This window comes from Vombatus ursinus, unplaced genomic scaffold (assembly GCF_900497805.2).
Source record: "Vombatus ursinus unplaced genomic scaffold, bare-nosed wombat genome assembly UNPS02014884.1, whole genome shotgun sequence".
In the NCBI taxonomy this organism is placed as follows: Eukaryota; Metazoa; Chordata; class Mammalia; order Diprotodontia; family Vombatidae; genus Vombatus; species Vombatus ursinus.
Window position 1 is genome coordinate 2,692,359 of NW_020954662.1, and position 18,887 is coordinate 2,711,245.

Sequence of the window (18,887 nt, forward strand, 5' to 3'; positions counted from 1 at the left end):
TCTCACTCTCTCCCAACTCTGCCCTCTCCCGGGCTGGCGCCTGTGGCCAGAATGCTCTCCCTCCTCCCCTCCAGCTCCTTCAAGCCTCGCCTCAATCCCACCTTGGGCAGGAGGCTTTTCTCAGCCACCCCACCCCCAGTGGTAGTGCCCTCCCGATGAGATGATTTCCCATCTATTTGCTACATACAACGAATTGCACGTTGTCTCCCCAGCTAGAATGTGAACTCCTTGAAGGCAGAGACTCTGATTTTGCCTGTTTTTGTGTCCCCAGCACTTAGCCCAGTGCCAGGTGTGTAATAAGCACCTAACAAATGCTTGTTGGCTGACTCCTTGATTGGGTTAAGACAGCTCTGAATCAAACTCCTCATTTTATACAGGAGGAAACTGAGGCCCACAGAGAAGAAATGCCTTGTTCAGGGTCACAGAGGGAGTAAGTAGTGAAGTTGAGATTCAGATATAGATCTTTGTTGTTGTTTAGTTGTTTTCAGTTGTCTGACTCGTTTTGACCCCATTTGGGGTTTTTTTGGCAGAGATATTGGACAGTTTGCCATTTCCTTCTCTGGCTCATTTTACAGATGAGGAAACTGAGGCAAACAGGGTGACGTGATTTGCCCAGGGTCACACAGTTAGGAAATGTCTGAGGTTGTATTTGAACTCAGGTCTTCCTGACTGCAGGCCCAGTGCTCTATCCATTGTACCACCCAGCTGCCTCTACAGAAAGGTGAGCCCTCCTGGAGAGAACACAGAGGGAATGGGGTCATTCCATCTCTAGGGTGTAGGCTATGCCTCTCCCTTTGCCCACAGATCTCCCACTACCGGGTCTGGTGGGGCCAATGGGACCCAGCCTGTTAGCTCTGTGCTAATAAGCAGAGTTACCACTTGAGGTCAGGCCCATTTACAAGGAGTCCAATCGTCTGTTCTTCCAAGCCTGATCTCTCTGAGTGATATGTCCCTTCCAGCTATAGCATTCTAGAACATGTCAAAACTTCAGTGTGGGACCTCCACTGAAACAGACAGCATCCCATCTACAGCTTATCATTTCAGAGGTTAAAGTGATTTGTCTGTGGTCCCCCAGCTTATTGATGTTGGCGGCAGATCTGAATTCAGGTCTCCTGTCTTTAAATCCGCATAAGCAGTTAGGACAGTGTTATCCACTGTCACAATGGACAAAACCTTGAACCGAGTGTCAGACAGATCAGAGTTCAAATCCAGCCTCAGACACTTCCTAGCTGTGTGACCTTGGGCAAGTCATCTAACCTCTCTCTGTCTCAGTTTCTTTAACTATAAAAAGGAGATAATAACAGCACCTACCTCAATGGGTTGTTGTGTGGATCAAATGAGGTAATAATTGTAAAAATTCCTGACACATAGTAGGCATGTAATAAATGCTTATTCCCTTCCTCTCCATCCCCACTCTCAAATCCAGGACTCATTCTACTGATCCATGATGCTCTAGAACCCTGTGTTCTAAGTTTCCCTCCAACTCACATTCTAGATTTCTTAATAATATTTCTAGACGCCCAGACTACTTTCTTTGAACCTCTTCTCCATGTCTTTTCACATCCTACTTTGTATGAGAGTGATATGTCCCTCTCTTAGCTTACTGGTTAGCCTACAATCTCCGTCCATGAGAGCAGGAACCCTGACTCCCCCATGGTGCCTTGCACAGACACACAGCAGGTACTCAATATATGTTTATAGAACTGAACAGGCTTCTATGAGCAAGCAATGGAAAAGACCCAGGGCCCGGCCACAGCAGGGTCATGCACACAGAGGGTTTACAAAAGAAGCCTGGGCCACTCTTCCAGCCCAGGAAATGCCTGGCCTGCTCCAGGGAGATTTTTAGCTAGAGGTGATGTAAATAACAGTGCCAGGCCAGCTAAAGCGGCAATAAGGTTGCTTGGACTCAGTCTGGCACCTGGAGTGGGCTTGACACGCAATCTGACTGCAAAGAAGCAGCCAAGGTCAACGTCTGGAGCCAAGGTCCTCAGGGACTGGCCAGAGGGGCCGCTATAGGCTGCTTGGGAAAGAGGGGATGAATGGAAGAGGTGCTTCCCCAGCTGGGCACTGAGCCCTAGGCCTTGGGAGGGCCAGAAGAGGACAGAGCCCTGGAATGGGGCTAAGGAGAGGAGACAAACTAGAGGCTAGTAGAATCTGACAGGGAATCTGGGTTCAAATCCCACCTCAGCTACTCCCTACCTTCGCCTTGCAGGGTCTCTGTCCACTCATTTGGGCAAAGTTGTTACTAAAACCCCTTCCAGCTGCGTGTCCAATGACCCCTCAGTACCAGCACCAAGCCATCACAGAGTTAGGTCACCTCTAGACTGTAGAGCCAGAGAGGCTCTGGGGACCCTGAGAGAGTTGCTCAGAAAAGTGATTCCAAATCTCCCTGCTTGGGTTCCCCATTCAATTTGAAGGCCCAAATTGGGGAGTCTCCAGACCCTAATTATAGTTCTGAATAATAGATTGATTGAATTAGATAATGTTAGAGCCAGGGGGGGCCTTAGGACACAAAATGTGAGAGCTGGGAAAAGCCTTAGAACATAGAACGTCCAAACCGGGAGAGGCCTTACGACACAGACTGTCAGAGCTGAGAGGATCCTAGAACATGGGATGTTAGAATGGGGAGGACCCTAGAACACAGAATGTTAGAACTGGGAGGACCCTAGAACACAGGATGTCAAAGCTAGGAGGGCCCTTAGAACACAGAATGTCAGAGTTGGGAAAAGCCTTAGAACACAGAATGTCAGAACTGGGAGAGGCCTTAGAACACAGAATGTCAGAGCTGGGAGGACCCTAGAACACAGAATGTCAGAGCTGGGAGGACCCTAGAACACAGAATGTCAGAGCTGCGAGGGCCCTTAGAACACAGAATGTTAGAATGCTTTTCAGGCTCCCCGAGGTTCTATCCCAAGGATCAGGACAGTGATTCACTATGGGGTGACAGCCTTCTCTTGGACCTCTGGATCATCTCTCAGAAGAGAGGGACCGTTCATTGTCCTTGGCCACAAGCAGAGATCCCCCAGTCACTGCCTGAGGTTTATGTGGGGGTATACACAGATGCCCATGGGATGGAGGACAAGAAACCTGTGGGAACCTTTGGTTACTGGAAAGAATAAGACCGCACCTAACAATGCTGACTTTCATGGGTCTGAGGGGACAGACTCAGTTTGGCCTGTGTGGCTGAAGAGGAGGGAATGAAGGGAAAATCACGGGAAAGAAAGGAAACAAGCATTTATTAAGCACCTACTATGTGTCAAGCACTGCACTAAGCACTTTACAAATACTGTCTCATTTGATCTTTACAACAATCCTGGGAGTCAGGTGATATTATTATCCCCATTTTACCAACAAGGACATTGAAACAGAGAGAAGTTATTTAGTCACACAGAAAAGCAAATTTTATCTCCATTACAAGGAAAAACTTTGCAACATAGAGCTGTCCATAAAAATAATTACAGAATTAATCATTAAAACCATAATCATATCAACAGAGCACTGGCCCTGGAGTCAGAAGGAGCTGAGTTCAAATCCAGCCTCAGACACACAACACTTACTAGCTGTGTGACCCTGGGCAAATCACTCAACCCCATTACCTAGCAAAAAAAACAAACCATAATCATAAACATAATAACAGCTCATCTTTCTATAAGACCATAGCCCTAGGGCTGCCAGAGATCTGGGAGGCCATCTGGCCCATCTCCCTCATCTTTCAAATGAGGAAACTGAGATCCAGAGAGAGGAAATAACTCACACAGGGTCACATAGGTAGCTGAGTGGCAGATTCACTCACTCATTCATTCATTCATTCATTCATCCAACAAACATTTTCCCGTGAGCATGATCAATTTATTAGCACGACTAGAAAAGACCAGTCCATTGGACCCAAGACTCCTCAGCAGTCGAGGATCCATCCGACAGTCAGAGCAACTCTTCCAAACAGCTGACAAGGCAGCAGGTTAGACAGGGTACCAAAAATAGCCTAATTATGCAGAACGACCTCTGAGGTTGTCCATCCAAAGCGGGAGGGCAGGCTATGCTTCAACAAACATTTATGAGGTGCCAGGCCCTGGGCTAAGCGCAGATCAAAAGACCATAGACCGAGAGCCATAAGGGACTGTTAGAGAGCAGCTGGTGTGATCTTTTCATTTGACAGATGAAGAAACTAAGGCCCAGAGGAGCGGATATTATGGGTATATCGAGCGATGTGCCCATAGTCACCCACGGTGTGAATGGCCCAGGCGGGGCAGACACCTCAGGCCTCTCACTCCAAAGCCAGCCTTCTCCTTTCCACTCCAACTCGCTACCTGCAGTCAAATTCAGGCTCAGACCCCAAGACTCCAAATTCAATGGCAAAGTTCTCCACTCTTCCTCCTGCATCATGTTGCCTCTTACGCTCCTTTGGGCAAATAAAGCTCTTTCCTCATGATAACCCTACGAGGTAGGTAGTACAAGCAGGATTATCCCCATTTTTCAGATGAGAAGACTGAGGCGGAAAGGTTTGTCTGAGGTGACACAGATAGTAGTTAGCAGAGACGGGATGGGGACACTGTTCTCCTACCATCAAACCCAACAATAAAGTAGATTGCCCTGCAAGAAAGGAGTCCCCTTATTGTAATGGAAAAGAGCATTTGATTTGGTTCTGGTCTTGCCTCCAGTACTGGTATCATAGAGATGGGGACTGGATCTGTGACTTCATTGGTATAGAGAACTCCCCAGTGAGGAAGCGCTCTCTACTGACTCAGATCTATACCTTCTCTGCAAGATTTCTGGTCTCAGAGGTAAAGTGACTGGCCCAGGCCACGGGTCAAGCCTCATGTCTTCTGCACCGAAATTCAGCTATTTACTACTCCAAGCTGCTCTTCAATACGTGGGATCACAAGTATAGAGCTGGGAGGGGCCCCAAAGGTCATCTAGTCCAACCCCCTCATTTTTACAGAAAGAGAAACTGAGGCCCAGGGAGTTTTAGTGACTCACCTACCCAAGGTCACAGAGGTTCCAAGTGTCATCATTAAGATTGGAACCCAAGTCCCCTGACTCCACAGCCAATGTGCTCTTCCTACTCTTTACCAGGCTGATTCTACTATCTGCAGAGCCTTCAGCAAGTTACCATATCCCCTTTGTAGGAAGCTACCTTCTCTTCAACATGATGGAGTAAAGACCGGGCCATTTCTTGCTCTACTTACTATGACCTGTCTAATGCTCAGTAATCACTGGTAGTGATAATGACAATAAGAATGAACTCATACCATTCATGAGATGTACCATTTGTCAGACGATCCTGGGAGGTGGGCGCTATTATTATCCCCATTTTACTAATGAGTAGCCCTGGTGGTGTCGGTGACCTCAGCATGGCTTATCTCTTCTATTCATAAACATCAATTAAGCTCCTCCTTCTTTCTCAGGCACTGTTGCTGGGCACTGGGAATACACAGGCAAAACCTAAACTATCCCTGCCCTCAAGGAGCTTCCATCCTACTAAGGGGACACAATTCATATAGCCTAAAAAAAAACTAAGGAAAATATTATAAACTGAGTGGTAGGGAGGGAGATCTAGGAGGGCTTCATGGAGGAGGTAGTCTTTATGTTAAGCCTTGAAGGAAGATAATTATTCTGAGTAGCAGAGAGGAAGAAAGAATGGGTATGTTTAGACAGAGAAGAAAAGAGTCAGGAGGGAAATGGCATCTACTGCCAAGTATTTGAAGGACCATCACAGGAAGCAGAAGGCAAAACCTTCCAGGGCAATGATTTTTGCTGTTGAGTTATTTCAGTTGTGGCTGATTCTTCGTGACCCCATTTGGGATTTTCTTGGCAAAGATACTGGAGTGGGTTGCCATTTCCTTCTCTAGCTCATTTTACATATGAGGAAACTGAGGCAAACAGGATTAAGTGACTCACCCAGGGTAACACAGGTAGGAAGTGTCTGAGGCCAGATTTGAACTCAGGTCTTCCTGACTCCAGGCCCAGTACTCCATCCACCTCACCACCCAACTGCCCAAAGGGGTAATGGTAGAAAGGGCAAATTGAAGTAAAATGGCAGGAAAAGCTTTCCTGACAACAATAGCATTCCAAGAGTGGGAATGGGCTGCCTAGAGACATGGTGGTCTCCCTCACTTTGGAGGTCTTCAAGTAGAGGCTAGGTGACTACTTGTTAGGTATATTAGAGTGGGTGATTCCTTCTGTGTATCAGTTAGACTGAATGGTTACTGAGGTCCCTTCCCACTCTGAATTTCTGTGATTCTATGAGTTCATTCCAACACACTTAGAACTATAGCGTCCTTACAGGAAAATAGAAGAGGAAGGGGATAAGAGAAAGGGGGAGGACAGATAGAATGGAGGGTAGATTAGAGGAAAGGGTATTCAGAATGCATGCTATCTTGGGGTGGGAGGAGGGACGAGATGGGGAGAAAATTTGGAACTCAAAACCTTGTGGAAGTGAATATTGAAAACTAAAAATAAATAAATTAATGAATATTTAAAAAAAAAAAAGACTATAGCAACTCTGAGCTGGAAGGGGCCTCCAAAGTCATCTCAAGTGAATTCATGGAGGCAGCAGGAGGAACGTTGAGTTTGAGAAACAGCTAACAGTCTAGTTTAGTTGAAAAGTTGAGTTGGCAAAGGGGGCATTAAGGGTGTGGCATGGCATAAGCCTGGTAAGAGAGGCAAACACCAGACTACTCAGAGTCTTGGATGCCAGGCTAAGGAGTTTAAAAGGCAATGAGGAGCCACAAAGAAGCAGGTCACAAAATCAGAAACACAGAGTCTCCACACTGGAAGGGACCTCCATGACCATCTAGCCCAACTCCAACCCAAATTGGAGTCCCTGTCTGGAATAGCCCCACTAAGTGCGCACCTGGCCTCTGCCTGAAGACCTTCAATGAGGAGGAAGCCATGACTCTCCCAGGCGAATTCAGCCTCCCTTTGGACAGCTCCCATAGGGAGAAAGTCTTTCCTAATAACAAGCTTAAATTGGCCTCTTTTCAATTTCCACTCATTGCTCCTGGTTCTGCCCCATGGGGCCAAAGAGAACAACTACAATCCCTCTTCCATATGGTAGTTTTTCCCATACCCAATGGTCGGACCTGTACCTTGGGAGTATTATTTGGATGGTTGTGGCAGATAGATTAGTCAACAGAGGAACTGGAGGCAGGAAGACCCACTAGAGTATGTGAGGCCATGGAGGGTAGGGACCACGTCCCATATCCCAAAGCACAATATTGTGGCCTGACACAGTAACTACTCAAGAAATGTTTGGTGAGAGAGAAGCAAACATGATACAGGCAGTGTGTTACAGTGGAAAGAATAATGAACTTACTCTCTAGAGACCCAGGTTCCCATCTCACTTCAGGTATTTTCTAGCTGTGTGAACCTGGAAAAGTCACCCCACCTGTCTGGATCCCAGTTTCCTCATCTATAAAATGAGAATGAGGTTGGACTATATCAGGGGTTCTTAACCTTTGGAGAGATGGACCCCTCTGACAGTATGGTGGAAGCCTGTGGATACTTTTTCAGGATGCTAGATTCATAATTGAAAGAAATGCCATGTTTCAGTTAATGGATAATGAAAATAGAAATATATATCCGATTCATGATCCTCTGAAAATTCCATGGACTACAGCTTAAGAACTCCTGGACCAGATGATTTTTAAGGTCTCTTACAATTTAAATTTTAAAAATATTTTTAAATCCTATGCTCCTATTTATGATAAATCACACCACTTCTCTCTATTTCACCGTCTGTAAAATGGGGATAATAATACTTATCCTGTCTAACTCCCAGAGTTTTAACAAAAGCACTCTGGAAATCTTAAAGTACTAGAGAAACCAGGAGTTAAGATTATTCCTCTCATTGCCATCTAGGATCCTAAATAAGATATTACTAATGGCTGTGACTGAGCATCATTTTCCTCTCCCTAGGTATGAGGTCACATACCCCAGGTTCCTCTTTACTCACCATGATCATAAGAGTCAACATTGTCATCACTCACACCCATTATATCAACACCAGTCCCATGTGCCCAAGATAGCTACAGTAGGTCAAGGCCCTTTGATGACACAGGTAACCAGCACCCCAACAAAACATTACTCAACCAACTTCCTTCCCCAAGAATGTCAGAAAGGAAACCCTACCATCACATCCCAACCCTACATTTAGAGAGTCATTGCAGGTTGGCCAATGAGTGGGTCCAACTCTTTCCTTCCTGACCCCCAATCAATGCAACTCCTACTCCCTTCTCAGAGCTTTGTTCTGATAGAATCAATAAGTAGAATATAGGTTATTTTGGGTGGGGGTGGGTTCTGTTCTTCAGTAATGGGAAGTTGGGAGTGTCACCATGATTTTTTTGACATGAGCTAACTAAAAACAATGGACCCTTGTAAAAAAAAATTGAGACTTAAGTACTGCCAATAGCAATTATAAATCAATAACTCATTGGGTTGAAATTTAATTTACTGCTATTCTAAGTCTTGAATTCACTCTGATAAGGCCACTAATTCATTATTCAAGGAAAATGCCATGTGCCTCTGCAGTCTGAGGACTGCCACAGGTGGATGTCTGTCCCTGAGAAAGTCGAGAGAGAGAGAGAGAGAGAGAGAGAGAGAGAGAGAGAGAGACCTTGTGAAGGTGAAGGCAGTATACTCTTGACCTATCTTCATCTTAATAAACAATACATTTTCCCACCTGGTTAATTCTGAGCCTGGCTGTGACATCCTGTCTTACAATTGGCTACCTATGATGCCTACCTGAAGTCAAACTAAACTAATGCTGCTATATCCTTGCTTTTCTCCTCACATAGCAAATTCCATTAATAAGCACAAATGTAAAAGAGATAAACCCTATTGGTGATTTTTGATTAAGTAATATATGTTAGTATAGTGCTACTATAGTGAGGGATCATTTTGAATTGTCATTTGAACCGCAAATAATAGAGACCATAACATCCTTTCATTATATTAATAATATCCTCACAAGAGTGAATTAGTGAGGAATATGACACAATTTTCAAAATTGGATTAAGAATTTTAATGTAAAAAAGTGTTTGAAACATCTATTTAATAATATTGAGAGGGACAAAGACTCATTTTCCAATTCAGGGCCTCATGATGTAACAATTAAAATACTCTGAGGTTTCAGGTAAATTATGAGTTCTTAATATAATGACTCTTCTTAAAGCTCTATTTTATATTGTGTTTGTGTTAAGTCTTAGAATCTGAAAAGCAAATCTAGAAAAAAGAAGCCCTTTCAGAACTGACCTAAGAACATGGTTTATTCCAATAACATACAATTACAAATCAGGTTGAGAGAACTCCACAGTGTGGGGTTTCCATATAATACAGACCCTTGAACTTTTTTCAGTTACACTAGGGATATGTGAGCCTTTGTAACTGAATTCACCCAAAGCTATGATTAGCCTATAGACGTGTTTTGACATCTGTTTATCAGCCCAGCCCATGGGTCAGTTTATTGGCTTGAAAGGTCAAGATGGGTCAATCAAGGTCTATTCATTAGTCCATTTGCCAACCAATGGGCTTCTATATTTCGTGTAGACCCTCCTGGAGGGTCAAGGGCAAGGTCTATCAACCAATGAGAGTCTGTATTTTTAGTTTGCTTCATTCATCTATATTGTCTGGGTATCAAGTACTATAAAACTAAGGCCCTGGAGGAATGGAGCATCTCAGATCATAAGGAAGATCTGAGGTTCACTTCACTAGTGGGGGCCATGGACCTTTAATAAAGTGCCATTGGCTCACAGCTCTGCCTCAGTTTCTTTTATTGTATGTTAAACAATTTTGGACCCTACAAAGCATTACAGAAATATTAGCTAATATTACTATCAGCCAGCCAGAGTGTATCTGTACATAGAATACGACCTTCTAGAATACAAGAACCCCTCTTGACCTCAGTTTTCTCATCTGTGATATGAGAGGATTAGATCAGATAACCTCCAAGGTCCCTTCTAAATGCCTGATCCTAACACCAAAAACTAGTAAATCCCAAGGTTCTTAGAATGGCCAACTAGAATAAATAATACCAATGCCATCTTGTTAAAAATAAACCAGTATCCAAGGAATTCCTAACGCCTGTAAAATCTCACTTGTCCTCACAATTGTAACTGCCACTTCAATCAATCCATCAGCAAACATTTATTAGTAAGCATTTATTAAGCACCTTCTGTGTGTCTTCACTGTCTCAGGTGCTTCAAACCGGTTCCTGTCCTCCAGGATCTTACATGTTGTCTGAGGAGACAACATGCACACATAGAAGCATGTATATAAATACATAAAAAATAAATACAAGAGAATCTTTTTTTTGGGGGGGGGGAAGGGTCGCTAGCAGCCAGGGGGAATTGGGGGGGGGGGAGAAGGCTACCTGTAGACAGTGATACTTGTGCTAAGCTCCTCAAAATGTGCTAAGCACTTTAAATATTATCTCAGTTTACCCTCACAACAACCCTAGAATTTAGCTATTACTAGTAGCAATATAATGCCTATTTTACAGACGCAGAAACTGAGTCTTAAGCGACCCAGGTGACTTACCCAAGCTCACACCACTAATAAGTGTCTGAGGTAGGATATGAATCCACCCTCCTGACTCCAAGTCCAACACTCTATGCCCCTTACCATGCTACCTCACACTAGCCCAGGCTGTCATATGGTTTCTCTACAGAGTTGGGAACCCCTTTGAGTTTCATGGGGGGAGGGAAGGGTTGGAGAGCTCCAGCTAAGACCTTGAAAGGTAGGCAAGGCAATGAAAGAACAAGGAGTCCTCGAACTGACAGTGTTGGGACAAGCTGGAAGAAATGGGCATCGGGCAGTCAGTCACACTTAGAGCTCACACACACTCATGCAAAAGTCAAAGGGGGCTGTGTACCTTGTTTGGTTCAGTCCCCAATCAGCTCTGCCAGTTGAACTCTGGAGCCTGAAAACCAGGATTTCCCCTCTGGTTGGTCTGCTGTCTTGTGGTGAATCTTGTGAACCTGACACCACCTTCTGCCTCTGGCCTTTTCCATCTAATCACCCAGCTCGGGCCTCATACACAAGGACCTCCCCACCATTGCTCCCTCCCCCCCTCCCTCCCCATTGCAGAACACAAGTGCGTTCCACCAGCACCATGAACCCTGCCTAGCCACATTCTCCATCAAACCCTCAGGCCCCAGCCCCACCCTGGGAAGGGCCCCATGGGGCAATACACTGAAATCAGTAAAGGAAGGGCGCTATTGTTTCTACTTTGCAGATAGGGAAATTGAGGCCCCATCCAGTTCAACTACTTATCCACAGGTCCTAGAGTTCACCTATGACAGAGCTAGAACCACAAATAATGTCTCTTAACTCCTCCTCCCAGGCTCTCCCTTCCACATCCCTGGAAATTGTTCCTTACTGACCAAACTTCCAAATCACTCACACTCAGAGACCTGTGACCTGGACAGTGGTGACCACTCTACAGGAGCAGGGGCAGTTCGGTTTGGCCATGTCCTCCCACCTGTCACAGAGGCATGAGGGTACAAAGGACTCGATAGAGAAGGAAGAAAAGGAAGAAATCAGATTCTTTCAAAGTGACCATCATTAGCAGGGAACCGTTCATAGACAAGAGAGCTGGAATCAGTCTACTTTGTAAGAGAATTTAGAATCTCCTAAAGCTCCAAGGAACCTCCAAAGGCACCCAGTCTAACCAAAGCATTTATCCAATCTGCAAAATCCCTCTAACGCAAAATCTAACCTCTGCCTGAAGACCTCTAAAGATGGCAACTCACTGCTCCACCAGTAGGGACAGCTATCATGGTTGGGAAGTCTTTTACATTGATCTGAAATCTGCCTCCTAGTAATTAACATTCTCTTATTGCTCTCAATTTTTCTGTCTTTGGAGCCAAGTAGAACAAACCTCATCTCTCTTCTATATCAGAGAGTTCCCCAAGTGGCTACTATGTGATGGATTTTTTTATGTCTCCCTTCTTTTTCCATTTTTAGATAATTAGCAATCATTTTGTCAGAATTTTATTTCGTTTTTCAGTCATGTCTGATTCTTCGTGACCCCATTTGGGGCTTTCTTGGCAAAGATACTAGAGTATTTTGCTATTTCCTTCTCCGGCTTATTTTACAGATGAGAAAACTAAGGCAAACAAGTTAAGTGACTTGCCCAGGGCCATACAACTAGGGAGGGTCTAAGGCCAGATTTGAACCCAGGAAGATTCTTCCTGATTCCAGGCCCAGTACTCTATGCACTGCACCACCTAGCTGAATCATCTTCCTTCCCCTAAAACCCCACCTCCCATGCACATGATCTCATTAGCCTGAGCAGTGAATATCACCAACAAATCCTAGAGGATTCCTGTTATCTAGGACTGAATGTCCTACTCCAGAACATTTCCCATTTCCTCAGAGAGCAAGGGGGGGGGCACCCTATTCCTGGTGAAAAGTTTAGGAGAGAATCTTCCAGTCCATCCTCCTTGATTCAGCCTAGCCAGGCTCATCCCACATGAGGTATGCCTGAACTGGGATATTCCTCCATTCAGTTCAACTCAGGTCTAGAGGTTCCTAGATCGAGAACTGGAAGGGAACTTCAAGGCCAGTAAGTCCAGTCCCCATCATTTTACACACGAGGCAACAGAAGCCCAGGGAAGCTAATTAACTTTCCCCCAAGGTCATAAAGGTCATAAATGTCAGAGGCTGGATTTGAACCCAGATTCTCTGACTCCAAATCCCTTTGGGCTCCCTTTCTATTTCAACAAGCATTTATTAGTTAAGCATCTCAAATGTGAAAGACACAAGTGCTCAGGGTATAAAGACAGTCTCTACTCCCCAGAAGCTAAGATTCTAACCGGGAGAAGGGAGAATAAAATACTTACACTGATAAATACAAGATAACTGGAGAAGGCGGAACCCATTACCAATCAGCCAAACCCAAGGAAAGGCTCCCCAAAGAGCAGCGATGCCTGGGCTGAACTGTGAGGAAACCTTAGGGTCTGAAGGGGCAGGGGGGAAGAGGACAAGTTTTCCAGGAATGAAGGCAGCTTATGCAAGGTCAAGTTCAGAGAACAGCAAACAGAACAGTTTGGCTGCGACATCAAGAGTATTAAAGTGAGGAAGAGGAGATAAGAATGAAAAGAGGCTGGAGTCAGACTGTGCATAGCTCCCAAAGCCAAGCTGAGGAGTTTGTGTTTGACAGCTCTAGGGGCCACAGGGGGTAGAAAGCGGGGCTTAGAATCAGGAAGACCTGAGTTCGAATCCCTCCTCAGACACTTACTAGCTGTGAGACTCTGGGCAAGGCACTTAAGCACTCTGTGCCTCACTTTCCTCCTCTGCATAATGGGATCATAATGGTACCTCCCTCCCAGGACTGTTGGGAGGATCAAATGTAATAACAATATTTGTAAGGTGCTTAGCAAAATCTTAAAGCACCATACAAACCATCGTTTTTCAGTCGTGTCTCACTCTTTGTAAGACACGAAATTTTGTAAGACATCTGAAATTTTCTTGGCAGAGATGCTGGAGTGATTTGCTATTTCCTTCTCCAGCTCATTCTACAGATGAGGAAACTGAGGCAAACAGGGTGAGGTGACTTGCTCAGGTTCACACAGCAAGTGTCTGAGGCTGGATTTGAACTCATGAATACGAGTCTTCCTGATTCCAAACCCAGAGCTCTATCCACTGTGTCAAATAGCTGCCCATATACATGTTAGCTATTATTATTCTAGAATCAATCAACAGAGAGCCACTGAAAATTCCATCTTTCTTCCTAATTTAGTTTTCCTGGAGCAGAATAAAGTTTAATTTCATTTAAAAATAGAAAGAGCTATGGCGTGTAAGCTCCTCTAAAAAATACCCAGGCCTTAGGAACAGAGGAGCATCGATGTTGAGCTGGACAGCCCACCCTTAAGTCATCCAGAAACCAGGTGACTTTTTATAGGAAGAGAAATTGATGTTCACTCTACACCACCACAATGACAATGTTGGGGCTCCAGAAATCCTGACTCCTGGTACTCTCCACACATGGCAATGAAATTATAGACTCATTAGAATTGTCAAAGCTAGAAGGGGCCTTAGAACCTAGAACATCAGGGTTGGGAGGGATTTAGAACATAAAAGGTTATGGAAGTACATGGATGTTCAGAGAAGAACATAGAAAGGAACATAGAATGTCAAAGGTAGGAGGGCGCTTATAACATAGAACTTTAGAACTAAGAGGGACCTAGCACATAGGTGGTCAGTTCTGGGAGGGATCTTAGAACAGAGCGTGTCAGAGCTTAAAACACAGAATATCTGAGCTGGATGGGGAATTAGAACATGGAATGCCAAAGAAGGAAAGGACCTAACAATGTAGAATACCAGGCCTTAGAATCCGGAATGTCAAAGCTTGGAAATGCCTTAGAATTTAGAATGTCAGAGCTGGGAGGGCCCTTAGAGCACAGAATGGCAGAGCTGGGAGGTCCCTTAGAACACAGAATGGCAGGGCTGGGAGGACCCTTAGAGCACAGAATGACAGAGCTAGGAGGGCCCTTAGAACACAGAATGGCAGAGCTGGGAGGTCCCTTAGAACACAGAATGGCAGAGCTGGGAGGTCCCTTAGAACACAGAATGGCAGAGCTGGGAGGGCTCTTAGAACACAGAATGGCAGCGCTGGGAGGGCCCTTAGAACACAAAATGGCAGAGCTGGGAGGGATCTCAGAAAAGAAACTTCAGAGCTGGAAGGGACAAGAATATAGAATGTCAGACTTGTATTAACAGATGCAGAGTGAAATGATCCAGACCCAGAGAATAATTTATATAATAGCAACACTATAAAGAACAAAATCTCAGGAAGACTGAAAAATCAATGCAATGACTAACCAGGACCACAGAGGACCAATAACAAGGTGTGCTCCCCACCTCCTGACAGAGATGTTGGAACTGAGATGCAGAAAAAAACATATTTTCAGACATGGCTATTAGTGGAATTCATTTTGCTTAACTATGTATATTTGTCACAGTTTTTTTTTTTTCTTTCAGTTTTTGGAGGGCTGGGGTAGAGAGGAGGAGGAGGGACTACAGAGGGAAAAAGAAAGAAAGAGGTGCAGCTAGGTGATGCAGTGCATACAGCTCCCACCTTGGAGTCAGGAGGACCTGAGTTCAAATCCCACCTCAGACACTTGACACTTACTAGCTGTGTGACCCTGGGCAAGTTGCTTAACCCCTATTGATTGCCTCACCCAAAAGCAAAAAAAAAAGAGAGAGAGAGAGAGAGAGAGGAAGGAAGAAAGGAAATAAGGAAGGAAGGAAGAAAGAAAGAGAGAGAGGGGAAAGAAGGAAGGAGGAAAGGAAGGAAGGAAGGAAGAAAAAGAAAGAAAGGAAGGAAAGAAAGAGAGAGAGGAAGGAAGGAAGGAAGAAAGGAAGGAAGGGGCTATGGAGGTATTTTTAAATGCACAAAAGAAAACAGAAGGAAGGCCAGAAAGAACCATGGACAGGCAGGACATACTGAATTTGTTACATATTTTACAAGAAAAGCAACCTATCCAAATTAGAAATTTGCAATTTCATAGACAATCCTCTTTTTTCTTTCTACGACGCACAGGAAAAGTACTCATCTTATTTGTTGTTTGCTACTTCAAAATAGAAAATAAATTTTAAAAAAAACATAGAATGTCAGAATTGGAAGGAATCTTAGAGATCATTTCATCTGATCCCTTCATCTTCCCAGGCCGAGAGAAGGGGAAGCCAGTCGGTCAAGGTCTCACAGCCAAGTCAGTGGTAGAAAATAAGGATCCCATGAAGGATGAATGTGAAGCACTCTAATGACCACAGTTGGCCATGCCACATCCCTGCACATTATTCTCCCCATTATATGATTAGTGAGGAGCTGGCCCTGAGGAGACCGGGACTGCCCAAGGTCACACAATGAATAATTGATGGTCGCCTCTCTTCCTAGGCAGAACGAATGGCATCAGAATCCAAATCAGAAATTTCCAGCCGGCAGGGACCTTAGGAGTCCTCTATTCCAACACCCAAATCTTACAGACAGGGACCCACAGAGGTTAAATGGTGCGCCCAAGGTCATACCACCAGTAATTAAGAAGGCAGGGGAAATGATAGCATTCTTCTTAAATACAGCTATTGCTTTGAGAAAGAATTCCATCTGAGCATCTCATTTCTCCCTCAGTCACTGAGATCCCCCAGGTTGCTGATGAAGGTTATTTCTCGATCCCCACTCCCTACACCTCCCTCCTCCCCTGTGCCCCAGGTTTCTCTTTTAACATCATTTTAGGACACTCCTAAGCAAAGGAAAAGGAGTTCACTTACTCTGTCTGGGGCTGGGCAGCTGCAGAATCTAGGGAAAACAGAGGGGAGCTAGTTAGGGCACTGTCCTCCTTACAGCGTCCCCCTTCCCCACCCCCCCACAACCTGGCGCTGCTCTCAGGTGTCTCGTCTGTGCTAGCCCCAGTTTGGCTGGGCCCGGAGGAGCTCAGCACATCCCCGCCCCATTTCCCAACCTCCTCCTGGGGAAGGGGAGACTCATGAGGACAGAAATCTCAGCCAGTGTTTCCAGTTTGACGCTCAGTTTTCATGGGTCTTCACGTCCACCCCACCCCCATCACCAGTTCAAGAGGGACTTTCCCCCAGGGCTCAGGGCCCCCAAGGAGAAGGCCAGGAGTTGTGTAAGCCGTGATTACACTTCCCCACATCTTCCAGGGTGCCCCCATTCTCCCCCCAACAGCCCAGCCCCAAACTCCAGATGGTGGCAGCCAACCAGCAGTGCGTCAGGGAGGGCAAGCTTGTCAAGGAGCCTGTTGTCCTTCTGCTTTCAGGAAGTTCCTGTCAATCCAGTCACCAGATCAACTTTCCAAGTGACAGAGTCCAACAGCCTGGGAGCTACTACTGAACACCAGTGAGATCTTCTGTCTCCCCCAACCCGCCCTCTCCGGGTCTCCCCAGGGGGAATGAGCTGCTAAATACAGGATAAGAGATCTCCAACAGGCCCCTTCCTCTGCCTGAGCAAGGGGGAGGCGGACTTCCAGAGAAGCCTCCTTATGTGCAACTGTCTCCGGAACAGAGCCAACTCAGCCAAAACATCCATTTCAAAAGTGCCAAAGTAGCCCCAGATGTTCCAGAAATCCAAGGAATGTGGAATTCCCGGAGCCCAGAATCGGAAGGAATTTTCCCAGTTCAGCTCTTCAAGAGCAGGAGATGAGTTAAAGCATACTAGGACAAGTCTGGATCAGAAAGAAAAGCCAGTTAGGGAGAAAAGGGCCTTTTCTGCACCTTTCCCTTCCTCCCCAGCCCCAGCATAAATGGGCTTCCTGAATTCATCTCACCAGTGATGGGGGCAGCATCAAAGCGGATAAGTGGGGGTTCTCCATCCTTCTCTGGGCCCATCCTGGAGTCTTCTTCCTCTTCATCACTGTCGTCAAACTCAAAAGCCTCTCCAGGATCCTCCTCAGCCTCAGGAGAAGTCCCTGGCATGTCCTGAACTGACTGGTCTCCTGGGGAAGGTAAAGGGGGGAAGGGAGAAGTTAGATGATCAGATGACTGCAAAGACCTAGACCAAGAACGGGGAGGCGGTGGGTTCAAGTAGAGAATGAAAGGAAGAACAGCTGGTTGGGTCAGACCAGAGGTAGAAGGACTTTCAGAGCTGATCAATGGGGTTAGATGAAATTCACTGAACTCAACAGGTGGAAGGACCACCTGTTCATTCCCATCCCTGAAGTAGTAGCATTGCAGGAAGATTAACAGCTGGCATTCTCTGGGGAACAGGAGAAGGTGTGGGTAGCCTGAAGAGTGTCAGGGTAGCATGGCCTAGGTGGAAACTACCCTGCCGGCATTCAAGGCTCTTCATAGGTTGTCCCCCATCACCACCCTTCCACCTGATCTCTTATTACTCCAAATGCCCTCTGCTTCAGCTAAACTGAATGTCTCTCCTCTACATCCGGAAGGACACCTTCTTCTCACCCCTCTCCATGCCTTACCCTAACCTTATTTCCAATAAGTGGAATCCCTTCCTCCTCCCTTATTGCTTCCTGAATCCCTACCCAACCTTTAAAGACCAAATCACATGCCATCTCCTCCAGGGAGCCTTCCCTAATTTCCTCTCAGCTTTGGAATTCGTATTATACTTCGTTTCATACCTCTCTGCTGCCCTGATTATGTATTAGTGAGATTATGACATAAAACTGTTTTTGTCTTATCTCATCTCCATTCTAGCCAAGAAGCTATTTGAGGCCAGAAACACATCTAATCTAAACTTTAAGCCTCCCCAGTGTTTACCAAAAGGCTGTTTCCTTCAATATTTCAAGAATCCTTTTTTTTTTTTTTAAATCAACTTTTTCAACACAACTGCTTCGTAGTACCCAGACCTGGAACTGGAAAGAAACTCAGAGATCACCTAGTCCGACCCTGTAGTTCTAAAATGAGGAAACTGTTGTCAAACGAGGGTGGGCAACTCCCCCAGGTCACACAGGTCATAAGTGGCTGATTGGGGTAGGATTTATTTGAACCCAAATTCTCTGACTCCAAAGCCCCAAAGTTCTTTCTCTTATACAACATTGGCTCTCCATGATAAGTTTGTAATCCTCCCTCTTTTGGATAGGGGAGGGGAGTGGGCGTGTGATTTAATTGATTTATGAATCTCTCAGTGAGGAAATCCCTTCTACCAATTCCTACCTGCAGCCCCGCTGTAACCAGGGATTAGAGAGTTACTTTGGCCCTAAGAGGTTAAGTGACTTGCTCAGGGTCCCAAAGCCAGTCTGTATTAGGAGTGAGACTCAAACCTTCATTCTGTTCACTATGCCATGATGTTTCTATTGCTTAGCATAAACACTCATTGAAACTCATTGTGGGCCCTCCCCCCCCCCAAAGAAAATCATCTTCCTCTTAAGGCTTTTTGAACTCATGTAGACTACACCTCCAAGAATGGCCATTTA

General features: G+C 45.4%; 1 protein-coding gene across 1 annotated transcript in view; it reads right to left on the reverse strand.

Annotated features, from left to right (window-relative positions):
- Positions 1-18,887, reverse strand: part of LOC114028490 (rho guanine nucleotide exchange factor 10-like protein) — a 98,723-nt gene that overhangs the window by 30,684 nt on the left and 49,152 nt on the right. The window contains exons 3-4 of the mRNA XM_027842748.1: positions 17,283-17,450; positions 16,270-16,297 (exon numbers count right to left, since the gene is read on the reverse strand). Of these exons, the coding sequence (XP_027698549.1) occupies positions 16,270-16,297; positions 17,283-17,450 (196 nt within the window). The remainder of the gene's footprint in view (positions 1-16,269; positions 16,298-17,282; positions 17,451-18,887) is intronic.